The 20069-nt window shown below is 35.1% G+C and overlaps 1 protein-coding gene across 1 annotated transcript; it reads left to right on the top strand.

Moving 5' to 3' along the window:
• The first annotated feature begins 266 nt into the window (after positions 1-266).
• Positions 267-17521, top strand: LOC101894366 (uncharacterized). The gene is made up of 4 exons (XM_005176421.4): positions 267-942; positions 6633-6961; positions 16589-16675; positions 16753-17521. Exons 2-4 carry the CDS (start codon positions 6760-6762, stop codon positions 17391-17393), a joined length of 930 nt encoding a protein of 309 aa, XP_005176478.1. The 5' UTR covers positions 267-942; positions 6633-6759; the 3' UTR covers positions 17394-17521.
• Positions 17522-20069: the final 2548 nt, after the last annotated feature.

Genomic DNA, 20069 nt, shown 5'->3' with positions numbered 1-20069 from the left:
TATGTGGATAATATATAAATATGAATTGACATTATATTATTGTACATAACTGTAGACTTCATAAAAATAAATCATTTTTAATTTGCATTATTTACGAAATTTGAAACATTTCCGGTGAATAATATCGCTTAAATCTCAAAAAGCTTCAAGCTTTAAATATGAAATTTGTATGTGGATAATATATAAATATGAATTGACATTATATTATTGTACATAACTGTAGACTTCATAAAAATAAATCATTTTTAATTTGCATTATTTACGAAATTTGAAACATTTCCGGTGAATAATATCGCTTAAATCTCAAAAAGCTTCAAGCTTTAAATATGAAATTTGAAATAATTCCGGTCAAAAATGTCGTAAAAATCATCAAAATACCGAATATCGGGGGTACCATTATATGGGGGCCATACGATATCGTGGGCCGATATAGCCCCTCTTCGAACTGACTGCACACAAAAGATTGATTTGTGAAAAATGTTGGCTTCCTATCTTAATTCATTTTGACTCTTGTGTGATTACAACAGGTGGACAGACGGTGATCAAGAATATATATACTTTATTAGGTCTAAAATTATTATTTCGATGTATGATAGAGGGTATAAAAAGAAACCAAAGTTTAGTACTAAAAATTGAAATCAGGTTCAAACTCACAACACAAAACTGAAGAAATTACAACTTTGCTAAAGAAATGCCCTGCCTTGGATTTTCTCATCCACCCAGACATTGAATGTTGTCGCAAACATAACGCTGAACCAAGTTTACCGGCACTGCACCAAGTGCAGCTGAGCGAAACTTTGAACACGAAAACATAAGCTTGTAAAACGCTTAACAAAAATTGTACAAAATGTTGGCATTCAGTTAACGATTAAGCGCGTAAGAGTAAAGTACCAAAAAAAAATTGTCAGAGGGCCAATAAACCCAAAATCGATAACAAAAAACGTGAGTGGCAGCAGTGATGACAAAGTTGAGGGAAAATAAAGCAAAAAAAAAAACAAAAATAATTATAAAAAATACCGAAACAAAAACTATTAAATAAAATGCAACTATTTTTTTACTAAAACAAAATTCAGTTTTTTTGTTAATTGTGGAGATGTGTTTAACAAACAACCACAAATATTTATATTGGAGTATTATAAAACATTGATGAAACAGAATGGAATTTACAAACCAAAAAAAAATATTTTAACATAATTTCATGTTAATAAAAACAAAAAAATAATAATAAATCTAAAAAAAAAACATAAATGAAACTAAAGGTGAATGCACAAAAACCGCGCAATAAAATTGAATTCAAGAATTTGTTGTAAAACCAAATAATGAAAACACCAAATCAAACTCAAGGCCGTTTAACTGTTTTATTTATTATTAATTTTCCAAAAAACCAACAAATTACAAAAACACGAAAATAATAATAAAACAATAAATACAACCACAACTATTGTTACAAAATTCGTTACGCTTTGTTCTTCAATTATAAACAATAAAGCAATTTTTTTGGTTATGAAAAAAAATCAGAAAAAATATTATTAGCCATATATGAGTATGAATAACGGTCCGTGTGTGTAACTACTTCTCTGCTAATAAAATTTACCAATATTTACCAAAAATATATCACGAAAAATAAAAGACACAAAAATACCTTCGTACATTCATGTATTCGCCAACCAACCGCCCGCCTAGCATACAGAGTGGATATTTACTCCGTACCTGTAACTGTGGCCGGCCGTATGGGCCAAAAGTGAGAGTGTTTGGCAATTGTTTAACCGGCCACTTTTGGAATATCAGACGCGTTATATTATTGTATGAAAAACAATAACAACAGCAACAAAAACAGAAACAGAAACGCCATCATAACCAACCCACGGACAACAAACAAACGAAATATAAACAACAAAAACAACAATAACTTGATTCATAAACTGACCAACCTCACAGTGTGTGAAATACATACATACATACATACATGCATAGAGACATACATACGTGAATATTCAACTACGGCACAATAAACTATTTTGTTAACACTATGTGAACCGGATGGGGTCAAAATGTTTACAAAAAAATATTTATTGAAAAAGTCTTAAAGTTCGACCGGTATTCGGATTTTTACCCCCTTCAGTCTACATAAAGCCGAGGCTGCCGTTATTGTGGCAATTGTTTCCAGTATATTTATATCTGAATTGATTAAAAAATATCAAATAATAACAATTTGCTAAAAAAATCGGTTTGTTAATGTAACAAAGGGTGCATTTTTTAAGAGCTATAGGAAAGTTAAAAAAAAAAAAACATAAAAAAAGAGAGAAAAATTGAAATGTTTTTTTGAATTGATAGTACGCTCCATATAATTTTATAAATGAAGATTATTTCATGCAATTGTTGAATCAAATTGACCTTCCGCTTAATCCAATTTTAGTATACGCTTTCGGAAGCATTTCGGTCAATTGGAGCGGGCTCGTCTGTATAAACATGAGCTTTAGCATAGCCCCCCTACAAAAAAAAATTGACCGGCCCCGATCGTGAAATAACATTTTCTCGGAACTCGCCTCATAATAAGGCCATTGTTAGGCGTGCTTTGTGGCAGGTGACACGTCTTGTTGAAACCACATGCCATTCATGACAAGCTCTTGCATTTTGGCCAAAAAAGTTGAATATCATCTCACGGTAATGCTCAAAGTACGATCCAATGATTCCACCAGCCCATGTTTGTCGGTGAAACAAAACACCAAAACGTCCTTGAAATGTTTTAATCAGGGTTACCAAAAAAATAATAGCTAAAAACTCACCCTTTACATACATGTGGGCCGATCATATCCCAGTTTTGGATGCAGATATTTTTATCCACATGTCTCAAAAAGTTTTAAAGCGAACTGTCGTTTAGTGGGATTTAATAAATCTCTTTGTTGGTAGAAGAACATATGATCCCTCCTCCTTTGTGCATAGCCCACATACAGGGTCCACCAAGTGAATTGTTGTTAAGCTATAAAAAACTGTTTTGCTAGCTGTAATGAAAAATAATTTCATTCAAATGGCTGCCTTGGTTGGTCATGCAGTGATCAGCTTTTGGAATTTGCTGTATTTCACCAATGACTTCACGATTATTAGTCTTTAAAGCGTCTATTGTTTCTGGCTTGTCGGCGACCTATAAATAACAGTGCAACATTGCCAAATCGCGGTTGAGGTGTACAACCAACATCAGCCCTGAGGCTGATAATGCTATCTTCAAAAAACAACCCTCAAAACATTGAGTGTAACTTCGACTGTGTGGCTCGTAGCGCCGTCCTGTTGAAACCCAATGTTGCCAATATCCTCCTCTTCCATTTTTGTTGAGAAATATGTCCCGATATCGTTACGGCCACTACTTGCACATTTTCGAAGTAAAATCGCCCATTTATACCTCTGGACCAAATTGCGCACCATTCAGTGACACGTTTTGGGTGCATCGGCTTTTCTATGTTTACGGAGTTTACGGCGCTTCTCTTCTTCGAAAATTCTTACACACTCATTCTGCAACATTACCATGAATTTCAGAGTAATATCGCATGTTTCCCAATGTTGTTCAAGCGTATACACAGCCATATTCGTTCAGCGAAAGTATACAACTAAGTATCTATGAAGATATGAGCTAAGTGATACCATTCACAAAATAAGCAATTGTTGAAAAATACGTTAGATGGAAGACCCTGTATAACGGTATCCGCCGATATCAGGTATTTTTTATGATTTTAGCCAAATAGGCATTAATAGGCACTAATCCCTCCGTCAGAAATTTGTGTAGATAAGTTAACGTACCCCCAATGTTTGGTAAACTTATCATTTGAGACGTGCCTCATCGAAATAAAGGTTCTAGACCCAAGGTATCTTTGAACGATATCCGTTTCAGGACATTTGGAGTCGATCTAGTGGTGTCCGACAGTCTGTCTGGTTATTTGGTGAGCACCATAACTCTCAAAGGGAGTCTCTCTCAAAATTGTCCTAAACGTGGCACTTTGTAATATTATTATGGGTCTTTGATCTAGTTCTAGATGGAAAATATCGGTTTACTTCAATTACCTCCCCTCAAAAGGTTACAATTTCCAATAATCATAACTCTTATAAAATGTGAAATAATTCCCAAGATTTGTACACACCGATGAAGAACAGGATAACTATACCGCTCATAAAATGCGGAATGAGCATCGGATTGTATTCAAGGTTGGCACATCCCAATATTTTGATCAATACAAGATCTACTGTGGAGATGATATATATATCGCTTCACTCCTTCTGGTACCACCCTCCAAAAAGGGGTCCAAATTTTAAATAATTATAATAATCTCGAAATATGTGAACCAAGTCAAGGATTCTTTTCAAATTTAGTATATCTAAAAATTTTCGAAGCCACTCTCTTACAACTCTTAAATGGTGGAATTATAACCCTTAACTTGCGAAAAAAAAGTAAATGGTTTTCTTCAGACATCGTATATCTTAATATTCCTATCTAATGTCATTTTTCACTAATGTTCAAGGTACCTCTTCCATATAGGGCAAACATTTAATATAATCGGAACGCAAATCAAAATAAACGGACATTGGCTGAGGGAATACATGCTCATACCCGCATCCTATAAAAATTTACTTGTTATTTTTATATTATTGATTATTCTGATAAATGGAATACAATTTAAACCCATATATCCCATTTTTAAGATCTAATGTTTAGAAATGTTTGTGTGAAACTTAAAGAAAACTGTGGAATACTTTCTTACAGGATGGGATAAAAAAAAACTGCAACAAATTCAAAGCCAAAATTTTTATTTTTTTAAATTTTATTAAATCAAAGCAAAAAATGTCGGAAATAGCATCAAATTTTAGAATAAATTTAGATTTGTTCGAATTGGTCACCTTTGGCACGAATTATGGCCGTCAATGTTGTTCTGCGGTATTTTGGCCCATTCCCACCGAAATGCTTGTTTGAGGTGATCAATACTTTGGTATTTTTAAGTGCCAACCTTGATTTACCAAAATATTACAGACACAATAGTCCAACGGATTGGTATCCGGGGATTTTGGTGGCCATTGTGCACTGGAAATGAAGCGAGAAACCTCATTTTGTAACCATTCTTGGGAGGCGCGTGCTAAGTGCGATGGATGGTCCTGTTGGAATGTCCAAGGTCTGCGGCCAGAATGTTTGCGTGCCCAAGGCTTTAATACACCCTCCAGAATAATATTCGGCATTTATTATGATGCCACGGTAGATTAATACGAGCGGAGAGCGACCATAGGCTGTTATGGCGGTTCACACCATCACCATTGCCCGCGCTTGAGTTCTGGTGGCCAACCAAAGGTGCATATTTTCAGCTGACCTCTTTGACAAGTAAACACGATCAGTTTGTTTGTTTACAAACTGCTGAACAACGAATGTTTTCTCATCGGAGAAAACCAAATTCGGCAGTTCACCACTTTCAGCCAAGCGAAGCAACTCTTTAGCTCTTTTGAGTCTACTTTCTTGCTGTTGCGGTGTAAGTTCTTGCTCTTTTTGAAATTTCAATGCCTTTATCCTGAGCTCATTATTCAATATTTGCCGAATGAAATATTGCGATATGTTCAGCTCACGAGCCATTTTTCGGCCATTGCGACACGGGTTTCGATCAAGTCGCCTCTTTACTTTCCGTCCACTTCCTTGACGTCGGGTATCACGGTAACGAGGGGTTGTACGAGACACAAAGGTTTATTCACATTTAAATGCTGGAGTGCTCTAACGATAGCCACAGTGTCTAATATTTGTTTAAATTTTAGGACATCCAAATATTTTTGTATATGTTACAACAAGTGTGAATATTAGAATTATCGGTAACCTTTTTCAAAATTCATAGTAGTGTGTTTTAAATATTCCAAATGGGTATTCCAGTAGGTGAGTACCCGATATATCAGACTCAAGTGGCGTCCAGGAATGGACAATATTGATGCGAAAGATTCTTCCAGAAAAGATAAGTGCGGATACGAGTGCTTGAATTGCCATATATAGGTATCCGCCGATTATTTATATTGGCTGTGTGCAAGTACAGGTCTCCATTTGACTGACCACCCATTGATATTTTTATGCACATCTTATCTGCAGTTACTACTCTAAATTAATAAAACGGTTTAAAAGCCCAGCCAGCCCAGCCCTATCTTAGCGCAAGTAACTCTCGAAATTTTTCGATTTTGAATTAGCATTTAATTCTGCAAAAATAAAATCGGTACAAAAAACCCTCACGATTCGCATAGTGTTAAAGAATGGATTAAGCCACACCATATAATAACGTCGGATATAAAAATATCTGCAAGACAGAAAACTTGTTTTATATGGTCACGACAACGGGGACTGGTGGAATGGTTACAAAACCCCAACGAAAAAAACGTTTATTTGTATTACTTGGCCAATGTTTCAGCATGCCACATGTTGCACACATGATACGAGCTGTGCAAACACACACACATGCATAGACGCAAGTGTTTTAACCCACTTTTGAGTTGACGTATTATTCCCTCTTGTCGTGTGAACAACCTTTAAACAAGTTTGCCACTATTTTGCCAAACTGCCGTACATTGCCTTGACAGCACACACACACATATAGACAGACACATGCATATATTACTTTCAATTTCAGTTCAACTTAAAAGGAATGCTTTAGAAAAAACAAAACAAGTTGTTGGTTCTTCATGTGATGTAATCGGAGTGTATTAAGTGTCCCCCTTTTTTTGCAATAAAACAACGCCCTCTATAAATGTTTAATAATGCCACAAAGATCGCCCTTCAAACAATCACATCATCATCAGCAGCAGCAGCAGTTTCATCATCAATCACCACCGGTTCTACAAGAAATCCAAGAGGCACAACTTCAACGTCATCGTCGTAGTGAACGCCAACGACATCATTGTCATTATTATGGCCTAAGTTTGTTAGCGTGGCCAGTATTAGCCATCTTGTTAGCCCAATGTAAGTATGGTCAAACTTGTTTATTTGATAATCGGAATTTTATTATAATTAACAGAGCTGAGTAGCGATGGTACTCCACACACAAGCTCACACACAAACTAGATATTGAAATGTGGGTTAGGAACCCAAATTTTAATGCAATGCCTTAAATAAATGTTTGTGTTTTTTTTAGTAAATATCGGAAATGGATTTTGTAGGGTTGCATATATTATGGGATGTCTTTTTACACCCTCCATATTAACTTTATCGTTCCCTTTGTAACTGACCCCGAAATAATAAAACAACATTAATTATACCCTCAGTCATATGGCTACAGAGGGTATATATCATTTAATACAGCCGAAACTTGCCTCATCGAAATAATTTTTTTAGACCCTGTGTCTCTTTGGACCAAATCCGTTTCAGGACATTGGGAGTCGACCTAGCGATATCCTTCCGTCCGTCTGTCTAGCTGGTGCGAACGATAACTCTCGAAGGGAGAATCGGATTTGGCCCAAACTTGTCAAACTTAGATCGAGTTCGAGATGGACAAAATCAGACCACTCCTTCTGGTACCTCTCCCACAAAAGGTCAACATTTTCTAAGAAAACGAGTTAATGGAAATATTTAGATGTACCAAGTCTGAATGGAATGGAATTAGGGTTTTATGAGCTTCATGGATATTCAAAATTTTGACCCATTAGACTTACATTACACAGACTTACAGACTTACTTCTTCACAGCAGACCTTGTGTTATTACAAATAATGGGATTTTATATTCATTGTGGTTATTCAAAACTTTGACCCTTTGTGGGGCAGGTACCAAAAGAAATGATCCGATCTCTACCATTTTTATAACAGATCTTGTGTTGATTACAATATTGAAATGCACCACGTCTGAATCGAATCGGATGTTTATTTCGGTTTTATGAGCTTCGTGGATATTCAAAAATTTGAACCTTTGTGAGGGAGGTACCAGAAGGGGTGGACTGATATATTCCATCTTCACACCAGACCTTGGATTAATAAAATAGTGTGTTCTGTAAAATTTGAAGACAATCGGACTCTTACTTCACATTTCAAGTATTGTACTTGATGGAGTGGACTGATAATGTCCATTTTCGCACCTGACGTAGGACTGATGGAATTATTAGGATTTGCAAAGTTGGAGCAAAATCGGATCATCCTTTCATTTTTTGGGCAGTAATATATATATATATATATATATATATTTTGGAAAATTTCGACCTTATATGGGGTGGTACCAGAAGGAGTGGTCCGAACTCCGATCTAAGTTACATAATAATATTACGATGTACCAAGTTTGAACCAAATCGGATACTCCCTTCGAGAGTTATAGTGTGCACCAGTCAGACAGACGAACGGACAGATGGACACCCCCAGATCGACTCCAAATGTCCTGAAATAGATTTGGTCTAAAGAAACCTAGAGTATATAAGCGTTATTTCGATGAGGCACGTTTTGGACGAATCAAATGATGCATACCCTCTGTAGCCATGAGGCTGAAGGCCATGTGGGAATTAATCCGTTTGTGTATATTATGTCTGTAGGACTTTTGGTATTGAAAATGGGCAATGTAGGTAAACGTATAACGGTTCATATTTTCGGTATTTTGTTGATTTTAACGACATTGTTCACCGGAATTGTTTTAAATTTGGTAATAAAAGTTCGTAATGGATACTACAGCCTATGACAGAAAATTGTCTATGCAGGTCCACGTCTTCATATAGCCCCCATATAACAGTACCTCTCGATATTCTGTATTTTGATCATTTCACCGGAATTGTTTCAAATTTCAAAGATTCGCATTTGGACATTGTAATTGCTTATGACAAAAAGGCCACGTCCTATGCTAGTCCACGTCGTCGTATAGATCCTAATATAACGGCTACATTCGGCATTTTTAAGATTTTAATTTTTAACGGATTTAATTTTTTTGAAAATTACCAAATTTGTTTCCAATGGTGGAGGGCATTAAAAGTTCGACCCGGCCGAACTTACAGATCCGAAAATAAATTTGTCAAATTATATTGAAATCGGTTTAGATTTGGATATAGATCCCATACATATTTTCAACCGGTTTCGTTTATTTGATGCACCAAACACGACATGTATGTTCAATTCCAATGAAATTGGGAATGTGTGACGGGATTTTGATTAGAAAATAAATTAGTCAAATTATATTAAAATCGGTTCAGATTTGGATATAGCTCCCATATATATTCTCGTCCGATTTCACATATTTGATGCACCCAAGGCGGGAGAGACGAAATCTGGCAACAGAAAAAAATTGCCAAATTATATTGAAATCAGTTGAGGTTTGGGTACAGCTAACATATATATTTCGGCCGATTTCATACATGTTATGCACCAAACACGATATATATGACCGATTCCAATGAAATTCAGAATGTGTGGCGAAATTGGGTTACAAATTAATTGGAAATTAGTTAAGATTTGGATATAGCTCCCATATATATATTCTCGGCCGAATTCACATATTTGACGCACCAATTTCAATGAAATATGAAAGGTGTGGCGGAATTTTGTGCAAAAGTAAATTTTTTAAAATTATATTTAAATCGGATCAGATTGGGATTTGATTTTAACAAGAACTATTGAGCCACATCGCCTTAGGCTAACAATAAACAACTACACAACAATTAATTTGAAATACGCTTATTACGGGGAAGTATGTTGCTACCTCGAATTCACTGATTGCAATAGAAATGCCACTCAACTTCAAAAGATTGCAGTTTCCTGCACGATTGGTATTTGCTATGAAATAAGTAAATACGAAAGACAAACCCTTCGTGTACTGCTTTTCTAATGGTTTTGTTTATTTACGCATTAAAGTAGTGCAACATTTTTTTTTTTTAATTTTTACATTTTTGTTTTTTTTTTTTCTACCAACATACATTCGTAAATAAAATTTTGAATGCATATAAAATCAAAAGGGGTAGCGAAGCGCACCGGGTTCAGCTAGTATAATATATTTGTATTTAATACTTTAAAATATATTAAGTACTTTTTGTACGCTTTTGTACGAAATTAGCGAATTTTTTGCTAATCATTTTATTCATCGCATACAAAGTAACATAAAGTTCTAAATTAATCCCTCCCGGTTTTAGTAGATTATGGTACTAGTTTCCAAACTACGAATAATTCTTTACGAACGAGACAATTCCTTCCATATTCGTTTCATAACAAGTCTAAGTTCTATAAAAATTGATAAAATATTATTCTCAGATTTTGAACTTTTTGAACGTTTTCACAGAGTTTTCCATCAGAATTTAATTTGGTTATCATTAAAAACAAATTTCAATACAGATTCTTTTTTTGGTATAGGCTAAATTTACTAATTTTTAAGGTTTTTATACATTGTTTCAAAGAATTGGCTGCAATTTGGTTTCTTAAAACACTCACTTTTCTATTCTGCATAACACAACAGACAAATTTGTAATAGGGTGTTTCCACAACCAGCAATGCCTACTAAGCCCATTCGTATTGTTTTAGTTTAAAACAATTTTACATTTTGATGTCTGCTGCTTGAATTTGATCAAACAGGTTTTTTTAATAGTTGGACTTTTGAAATTTGTAGCATCCATGTGAGAGCGAACAAACCAACGAACACCTGTCGGATGTTTATTTTAGACAACGATAACGAGCTCTGCTCACACACAAAGTGTCAAGGTCATTGGAAATAAGAGAAATACATGAATTGATATCATTGGACTTTATTTTCTTTTCTTCAACCAACACCTAGAATACATCTGTGCCTTTGCGTTCAAATAAAATGCCGTAAAATCCTAATGGAAGGTAAAACGAAATAATACATTGAAAACGTATTCGTGGTCTGTCTCATCATTGGGACATTATGTTCGAATTCTTAGAGGCATAAATTAGCTGCTACTTTATAAGTTTAGTGCTAAGGTCGCCGCGAATAATTTTATGTTAATCAACAGTTGTTAACAGATATCAGGGTTAACATTAATGACCCTAACACATTGATCATTGGAATCTGCATTGAAACTGCTCTAAACAGAAACATAGCCATCAACGGCAACTGAAATGATGAAAGAGATATTCAGATTTCCATGTTAAATAACAGAAAGGACACACTGATGACGTACTTGAATTTTTATAGCAAACTTTTAGACTCTCCCCAGAACATAAAACCTAATAAAACAGGTTAAAAAGTATCAGTCGATTTTGCAGACAGGTGTGTTCCCTCAGCCAATCTTCGATTATTTAAATAAATTTTGACTTCTGTTATGATTATTCTGTCTATGGAGTAGGTTCCGAAAGAGGCCTATATTGTCCATTTTGTATCGGACCTAAAATAATAGAATTGTAGAAATAATGGAATGTGTGAAATATGTAGGGAACCGGATGCTTATTTCGGATTTTGTAATCGTTTTAGTTATACAAAACTTTGACCCTTTGTGGGGGAGTTACCAGAAGGTATGGTCCGATCTCGGCCATCTTGATAACAGAAATTGTGTTGATAGAAAAATGAAGATATGGCAAGTCTGAAAGTAATCGGATTTTAATTTCGCGTTTTATGAGATTCATGGATATCCAAAATTTTGACCTTTGTGGGGGACATACCAGAAGGAGTGAACCGATAACTTCACACAAGACCTTGGGTTAATAATTTGTGTCATTTGAAGATAATCGGACTCTTAAATCACATTTTATAGGAGTTATAATTATTCGAAATTTGAACTCTTTGTGGGGGAGGCAATTGATGGAGTGAACCGATATTGTCCATTTTCGCACCTTATCTAGCACTGTTGCAAATATTAGAATTCGCAAAGTTGGAGCATAATCGGATTCTCCTTTCTTTTTCTGAGCAGTATTTTTTTCAACCTTTAGTAGGGGACGTACCAAAAGGAGTGAACCGATTTTGCCCAACTCTGAACTCTAAGTTCGATAATAATATTACACTTTACCAAGTTTGGACCACATTGGATAATCACTTCCAGAGTTATCGTGCGCACACGCCATCCAAACAAACAAACGGACAGACATCGCTAGATCGACTCCAAATTTCTTGAAACGGACTTGGTCCAAAGAGTTATTTCGATGAGGCACACTTTGGCCGTATCAAAGCCATATGGCTGAGGGTATAAAAAATGTTACCTTTATGAGAGAGGTTCCAGAAGGAGCATACCGATGTATGGAATAAAAATTTTGTAATTGAATTTCCACTGATATATACCCTCATAATTCGACTACATATTCGTTTGGGAACTGAGAAATAATTTAGAATTTTGTGAGAATTATGACTCACCCGAAAAATCACATTTTCATGCCAGATCTTATGATGAAAAAATGGAATGCGAAGTTTAAAGGAAAATGCGAAATTTATTTCATATTTTAGAAATGATTTAATATTTAAAAATTTTACCTTTTAAAGGGATGTGCGAGAAGAATTCGGCAATATTTTCCATGATCCCTTTAAATATTAGATTAATATAATTTTTTCCACGAACCAAATTTGGGCTTTTTTGAGTACTCTATTAGTTTTATATGGAACATTTGTATGTATTTCTTTGAAATACAACAACTTTTGTGGAGAAGGTACCAGAAAGAAGGAATCGATATATTTCAATTGAAATGTTCCAAATATTTGTTTGGCCCAAGAACGAACTCAGATATCAGACACAGCTCACAAGTAAATGACCAAAAGTTTGTCAAGATCGGTTCCGATTTGGATATAGCTCCCATATATATCTTCAACTGATTTCGGGTTACCAAATGTCCAATATCTGTCCGAATGACCTGAATTTTGGTACATACGACCAAATTCAGTCTGGAGGCAAGTACATAAAGTTTGATGAAAGTCCGTTCAGATATAGCTATAGCCCCGTATATATTTTTCATCCGATTTGGGATTTTAAGTCCCTTACACGCGTAATATGCACTCCACAACTATGATCTTTGGTACCTGATATCAGATACAACTCAGAAATAATTCTGTCAAATTTTTTCGAGATCGGTTTAGATTTTTACATAACTTCGATATACATCATCGCCTCCGTCAAATTTGTTGAAAATCGATTCAGAGTTGGATATAGTTCCTATATTGTTACTACTCTATAGCCATGATATGTATTCCAATAAGGTTCATAGTTGGTATGACCTACTTCACATAAATTGGCAATAAAAACTTTTTTTGTTGAGGGAGCTCTTCTAAATACACATAGTGGTGTACGGTATCATATAGTCGGCCCCGCCCGACTTTTGGCCTTTCTTTATTGGTCTTGAATTGAATCTATGAGAATGTTTATCCTTCGCAAACTTTCTTAGACATCAAAGTAGTTTGTGGTGTATTGGAAACGGCCTTTACATTTCATAAAATAGCGACTTTAATCTACATACGCCTAAGGAGTAACGTTGATAAAGCTTCTATGTTGTTTGTATGAAATGATGTAATTAGCCATTTCAGTTCCCTGCCGACACAAAAATATTTATTTATAGGTCCAGGTTTTTTGGCAATGATCATCAATGCGTCACACACATCTGTCACTTTCGTATGGCAACACACCCTTTCCCAATAGCTTTTCACCCTCGTAAAAGCATTGCAACATTTCAAGTGTTAAAATCATCAAAAAATGTTTGGTATGTAAACAATTTCGAAGATCCCACCTAAGATCAACGACAACAAATTTCGATATTTTGTTTTGTTTGTTTTAAAAATAAAACTAAATAAAAGTTTGGCATTCCGATACACTGATCCGTGATTATGCATTAAAAAGCCGAACGAGGCTGTTCCAGCCAAGCTGTCCCGTCGTTCGTTTTCAATGATCCGTTTCAGATACATGTATTGAGGCGCGCATGCGTACCTTCATAGAGCTGACTAATAAAAGTTTGTGTGCCTTGTATTATGTAATTCAATACGCACAAAGTGAAGATAAGACCACTGAATTTATATTGAATTAATATAATATTTTAACTTGAGTTTTTTCGTTTTTTTTTTAATTATCAACTGACATCTTAACTGATGTATTACTCATTTAGCCAATTGGTTAGCCATGGTATGTTGATGGTGTTAATTGAATTCAACCTACATTTTTATTTTTTTGAGTATAATTTTATTGAAATTTTAACAAGGCTGACCGGTAGTAAAATCTTGCTAACTATTATTGTCGTATTTCTTGTTTCAAATTCCATGATCGAAATTGCTTTTGCGAAACTTGGGATAGCAATGATCAAATGCAAAATTGAATTAAAACACTTACTCCAATTGACAATGCGGAGCGATTTTTCCAGAAAATGTAAAACATCATGTTAAAAGGTATCAGTCGATTTTATCGACAGATATGTACTATTAGCTTATGTCTAATAATAAAATATATTTTAACTTGATTATTCAAAATGTTTAACCTTTATGGGGATGGTACTGAGGCAGTGGGCCAATATATTCTATTTCTGATCTAAATCTGATATAATTATTGCGATGTGCAAGGTTTGGACTATATCGGTATGTTTTTCCTCCCCTTTATATATATATATATATATATATATATATATATATATATATATATATATATATATATATATATATATATATATATATATATATATATATATATATATATATATATATATATATTTTTTTTTTTTTTTTTTTTTTTTTTTGGAATATTTTGTACTTTTTTGGAGGAGGTAGGAGAACGAGATGATGTATTAAATAAGATAACAAAAAATAAAACAAAATATTTAGATGTGCAATAATTACTTATTTCCAGTTTTGTGGGATTAACTGGTAATCAGTATTTCTTATATTTTGTGGGAGAGGTACCAGAAGAGGTGGACCGACATATTTCACATTTACATTACATCTGTGGCTTACAGAAATAATATAACTTTGCCCTTTCTGGTAGAGGTACCTGGAAAAATGGGCCGATGAGTTCCATATTCACATTAGAACTTATGTTGAAGAAGGTATTGCATTATGGGATGTTTAAAGAAAATTCAACTAAGTATTTTTAATTTTATGAAACTTGACTTCTTTAAAATGTGACACCTTGTGGGGGAGGTATCAAAAGGAGAAGGTCGATATTCACATTAGATCTCATTTGCGATATACTTAGTTTAGAATCGCTCTCTTTAGAGAATCGCTGTCTTTTTTTCGCATGTTTTAAGAGTTATAAATAACCAAATTATTGACCTTTCGTGGAGGAGGAAGGAGTGGTCCGAAATTTTTCCATATTTACACCTGATCTTGTGTTGATAGAAATATTGAGATGTACGAACTTCCAAGATAACCGGACTTATACTTCATATTTTATAAAAGTTTTTATTACTCAAAAATGTTACCCTTTGTGGGGAATATAATTGATAAAGTACAGGGGAGATAAAAAAACTGCAAACAAATTCAGACTGCTGTCATTTCTAAGCCACTCGTCCGACAGCTGTTATTATTATTCCAGTGACAGCTCATTATATTGTTTACAAGCGTACAAAAGCATTTTGGTGAGAATTTTCCAAAAAAAAAGTTAATCGTGATGTAATTCAAGCGTGAGAGTGTGATTTCTTTTTATTTGGCTGGAAAACCACAAGTGGCTATCGTTAGAGCACTCCAGCATTTAAAAGTGAATAAATCTTTTGTGTCTCGTACCACAGCTCGTTACCGTGATACTGGTAGCGTAGCCCGACGTCAAGGAAGTGGACGAAAGAAAACAGCAACATCAAAGTGTTCGAAAAGCAAAGAAGCGACTAGATCGAAACCCGCGTCGCAGTGACTGAAAAATGGCTCGGGAGCTGAACATATCGCAATATTCCATTCGCCATTGCCATTGAAATGCCAAAAAGTGCAAGAACTTACACCATAACAGAAAGAAAATAGGCTCAAAAGAGCTAAAGAGTTGCTTCGCTTGGCCGAAAGTTGTAAACTGCCGAATTTGGTTTTCTCCGATGAGAAAACATTCGTTGTCCAGCAGTTTGTAAACAAACAAAATGATCGTGTTTACTTGCCAAAGAGGTCAGCTGAAAATGTGCAACTTCGGTTGGCTACCAGAATCTACCATGGTTCTGGTAGCCAAAAAGTTTATACTATATCCGACATTGTTTGCTTTCATTCAATAACATTTAAAAAAATTATTTAAAAATGCTTTGTTGTAGTTTTGTTATCTCACCCTGTATATCTGCCAACCCCTTCTGGTACCTCACCCACAGAGGGTCACAATTTTCAATACTTTTATCTATCATAACTTGCAATACTTCCATCGACTATATCGGGTACCTCACGCACATTTTAACATTTTCTACAAATTATCATATGTCTCATATAAAGTGAAGGAAGTCCAAACCTGGCGCGTCGCAATATTTACATCGTATTTATTTAGGTCCGATATGAAATGCACAATAAGATATTGGCCCATTCCTTCGGAACCTACTCCATAGTGGATCAACAATTTGAATAATTATAACAGAAGTCAAAATATATTTAAATAATCGAACATGGGCTGAGGGTATACATGATATTTTTTATCTTGTTTTCATTAACATCTGATATTTTCTTCGACGTTTTTTTTCAATTTGAACATTTTCATTATAATTTTTTACCAAATATTGAATTAATGCTCGTAATTCTTTTTCTTTTCTTCCCATTACAGGTTCTTCATCAACGGCCCTAGTCGTTCCCAATGAATTGCCTTCCATACTTTCACTTGTGTACTCCAATATACCACCCATCAAAAAAGGTTATCTTTCAAAATCAATCTCAAACCTCACACACTGGGCAAAAAAGTCTGATATTTCTAATCATCTCTCATTACAGGTACCGATTCACGACTTGGCTTTGGCTTTAGACTCGGTAATCATGCCGATTTTCAAGTTATGGTTGAATTGGGTCCCCAAAAGGAAACTCGGCCCATTGGTGATCAGGACAGTGGATCATCCTTCAATAAAAGACAGGTGAATAGACAACAACAACGGGCTGTGCAAAGAGACGCCATAAGAGCGGAACAGAAACCACACAGAGAAGTAGCCAAGCCGGAAGCAACACCATCAGCAACAAATTCTTGGCTAGAAAAATGGGCAAGTCAGGTGAATGATGCCACAACGGCAAAGAAGAAAGTGGCGCCCAAGCCAAAGCCATACAAAAAACAAGTTACACCTAAACCAGCACAAATTGTACCTGTGATGCCTCAACAAATGCAAGCAATTCAGCAGCTGCAAATGCTATATAAAATGGCCACCACGACAACAAATGAAAATTTGGCCTCAACCACTACTACTACTACGACCACAGTGGCACCCGATGCAGCAGATCGTGCTATGCAAAATATTCAGCAACGATTACAACTCTACAAGCCTCCCGCTAACTTAGAAGAATTACAAGTTTTAATGCAAAAATCCCAGGCTCAAAGCAAGGCGGAAATCACCAAGGAACTGATGGATGTCAATTTGGATGAGTGATACCGCAAATGAGAATTTTTAGTTATATTGGTGACATTGTACCTACATATCAATTACATATCCTTTGTATCATATCATATGCTCTCTTTTTTTTGTAAATAAATTGTTGGTAGACATAAGATCTAAAACATGTTTTAGAAAAATTTAATGCGTCTTAAAAATTAATATGATTATGAAATAATCAAGGTAGGACATTTATATTCCTTTATATTCTTCCATCGTAATAATGAACTTAGATGGAAATATTTTTAAATGGTACCACTATACTTGTTAAGAATTAAAAAAGTAAAAAAGCAGCTAAGTTCGGCCGGGTCGAACTTTTAATACCCTTCACCATTTGGAAGGAACTTGAAAATTTAAAAAAAAACTTCCGGAAACTGCCACATAAATGAAAACTTTTATATGAATACTATACGAAGACGTGGACATGCTTACGAAATTTTTTATCAGAGGCTGTTGTACCAATTACGAACTTCAAATATCAATTTGAAATAATTCCGGTGAATAATGTCGCACAAATCATAAAAATACCGATTATTGGGAGGTACCGTCATATGGGGGTTATACGAAGACGTGGACCTGAATACAAAAATTTTTGTCATAGGCTGTAGCACCCATTACGGACTTCAAATACCAAATTTGAAACAATTCCAGTGAATAATGTCGCTAAAATCATCAAAATACCGAATATCGGGAGGTGCCGTTATATGGGGGCTATACGAAGACGTTGACCTGCACAGACAATCTCCTGTCGCAGGCTGTAGCATGCATTATGAACATCAAACACCAAATTTGAAACAATTCCGGTGAATAGTGTAGCTAAAATCATCAAAATACCGAATATCGGGAGGTACCGTTATATGGGGGCTATACCAAGACGTGGGCCTGCACAGACAATCTCCTGTCATAGGCTGTAGCATCCATTACGAACATCAAATATCAAATTTGAAATAATTCCGGTGAATAATGTCGCTAAAATCATCAAAATACCGAATATCGGGAGCTACTATACGAAGATGTGGACCTGCATAGACAACTTTCTGTCATAGGAATTTGAAAGAAATCCGTTGAATAATGTCGCTAAAGTCAACAAAGAACATGGTCCATTTTCAATACCAAAAGTCCTGCAGACATTATATACATTTGAGTAAAATTTTATCAATCTACTTCAATTTGTTCGGAAGCTAGAGTGATTTCCACAGACGGGCGGACATCGCTAAATTTACATAGAATTTTATAGAATATTTATACTTTGTGGGATCTAAAATATATGTTTCGAGGTTTTACAATCAGAATGACAAACCCTTACTACTATGATGGAGGGTATAAATAAAACCATAGATTTTTCTTGACAATTTTGTGAAACATGCCGTTAGCCTTGCCAGTATATTTATAAAATGGCAGAAATATTCAAATCAAACTGTTTCACTAATAATATCAAAATGTAGATGGCTCTGTCGTTAGCTGTAAATACGACAGCTTCGTGTGGAAACGAAAATATAGACACAGTTTTTGTCTGTGCTGGCCTATTGTGAATGAAATGTTCAACTCTATTAAAGACATGAATCAGCATGCACTCAGAGCCATCTAGACTTGAATTCATGCAACGAGTTATAAATGCTTTAACCCCGCGTTGATGAAATGCAATGAACTCAGCATTAACAGTAAATATATAAGTCATACCCTAGGACTGACGGCGGCCCTAATTTATATTAAATCACGAATTGGAACTGAATTTAATCTGTTTTACGCAAATTTCATATGGCAGCACTTCCGAAAATCAATCAGCTGTAGATATATTGTTTACGTTTGGGAAAATCAAAAAGGATAACAGACAGACAACAAAACGAGATATGTAAGTATTTTCATTGGTTTTACGTAAACAAACAAATTAACAAATAACCGTCGGTTTTGCCGACAGATGTATATCCCCTCAGCTACTGTCAGTTTATTTACATATATTTTGACATCCATTGCGATTATTTAAAATGTTTAACCTTTGGTCCGATAAATATTACAACGTGCCTCATTGGGACTATATCGATTACCTCCTTCCATTTATATGAGATATTTTTTAGAAAATATTAAAATGTGCGTGAGTTACCAGATATAATCGACAAAAGTATAGGGTGGGATGGAAAAACTGCAACCAACTTCAGACTGCTGTCATTTCTAAGCGACAGCTGTTAAAATTATTTCAGTGACAGCTCATTATATTGTTTATAAGCGTACAAAAGCATTTTGGTGAGAATTTTCCAGAAAAAACAATTATTCGTGATGGAATTCAAGCGTGATAGTGTGATTTCTTTATATTTGGCCGGAAAACCACAAGTGGCTATCGTTAGAGCACTCCAGCATTTAAATGTAAATAAATCCTTTGTGTCTAGTACCATCGCTCGTTACCATGATACTGGTAGCGTAGCCCGAGGTCAAGGAAGGAAATGGACGGAATAAAACAGCAACATCAGCAGAAACGGAAGCGACTTGCTCGAAACCCGCGTCGCAGTGGATGAAAAATGGCTCGTTACCTGAATATATCACAATATTCCATTCGGCAAATATTGAAAAATGAGCTCGGGGTAAAGCCATTGGAATTCCAAAAAGTGTATATGGGGGCTTTACGAAAATATAGATAGACATGGCCCTTGTATAAACCTATTGGCAAAAAAACACAAG

This window comes from Musca domestica, unplaced genomic scaffold, assembly GCF_030504385.1.
Source record: "Musca domestica strain aabys unplaced genomic scaffold, Musca_domestica.polishedcontigs.V.1.1 11, whole genome shotgun sequence".
Lineage (NCBI taxonomy): Eukaryota > Metazoa > Arthropoda > Insecta > Diptera > Muscidae > Musca > Musca domestica.
Note: the sequence above shows the minus strand (reverse complement) of the source record. Positions and strands in the feature narration are given on the sequence as shown.

Excerpts from the sequence above, each read along its gene's own strand:
- LOC101894366 (XM_005176421.4), top strand. The coding sequence starts at position 6,760 with ATGCCACAAAGATCGCCCTTCAAACAATCACATCATCATCAGCAGCAG. Across the intron at positions 6,962-16,588 it reads AGCCATCTTGTTAGCCCAAT|GTTCTTCATCAACGGCCCTA; the intron begins GTAAGTATGGTC and ends TTCCCATTACAG. Across the intron at positions 16,676-16,752 it reads TATACCACCCATCAAAAAAG|GTACCGATTCACGACTTGGC; the intron begins GTTATCTTTCAA and ends CTCTCATTACAG.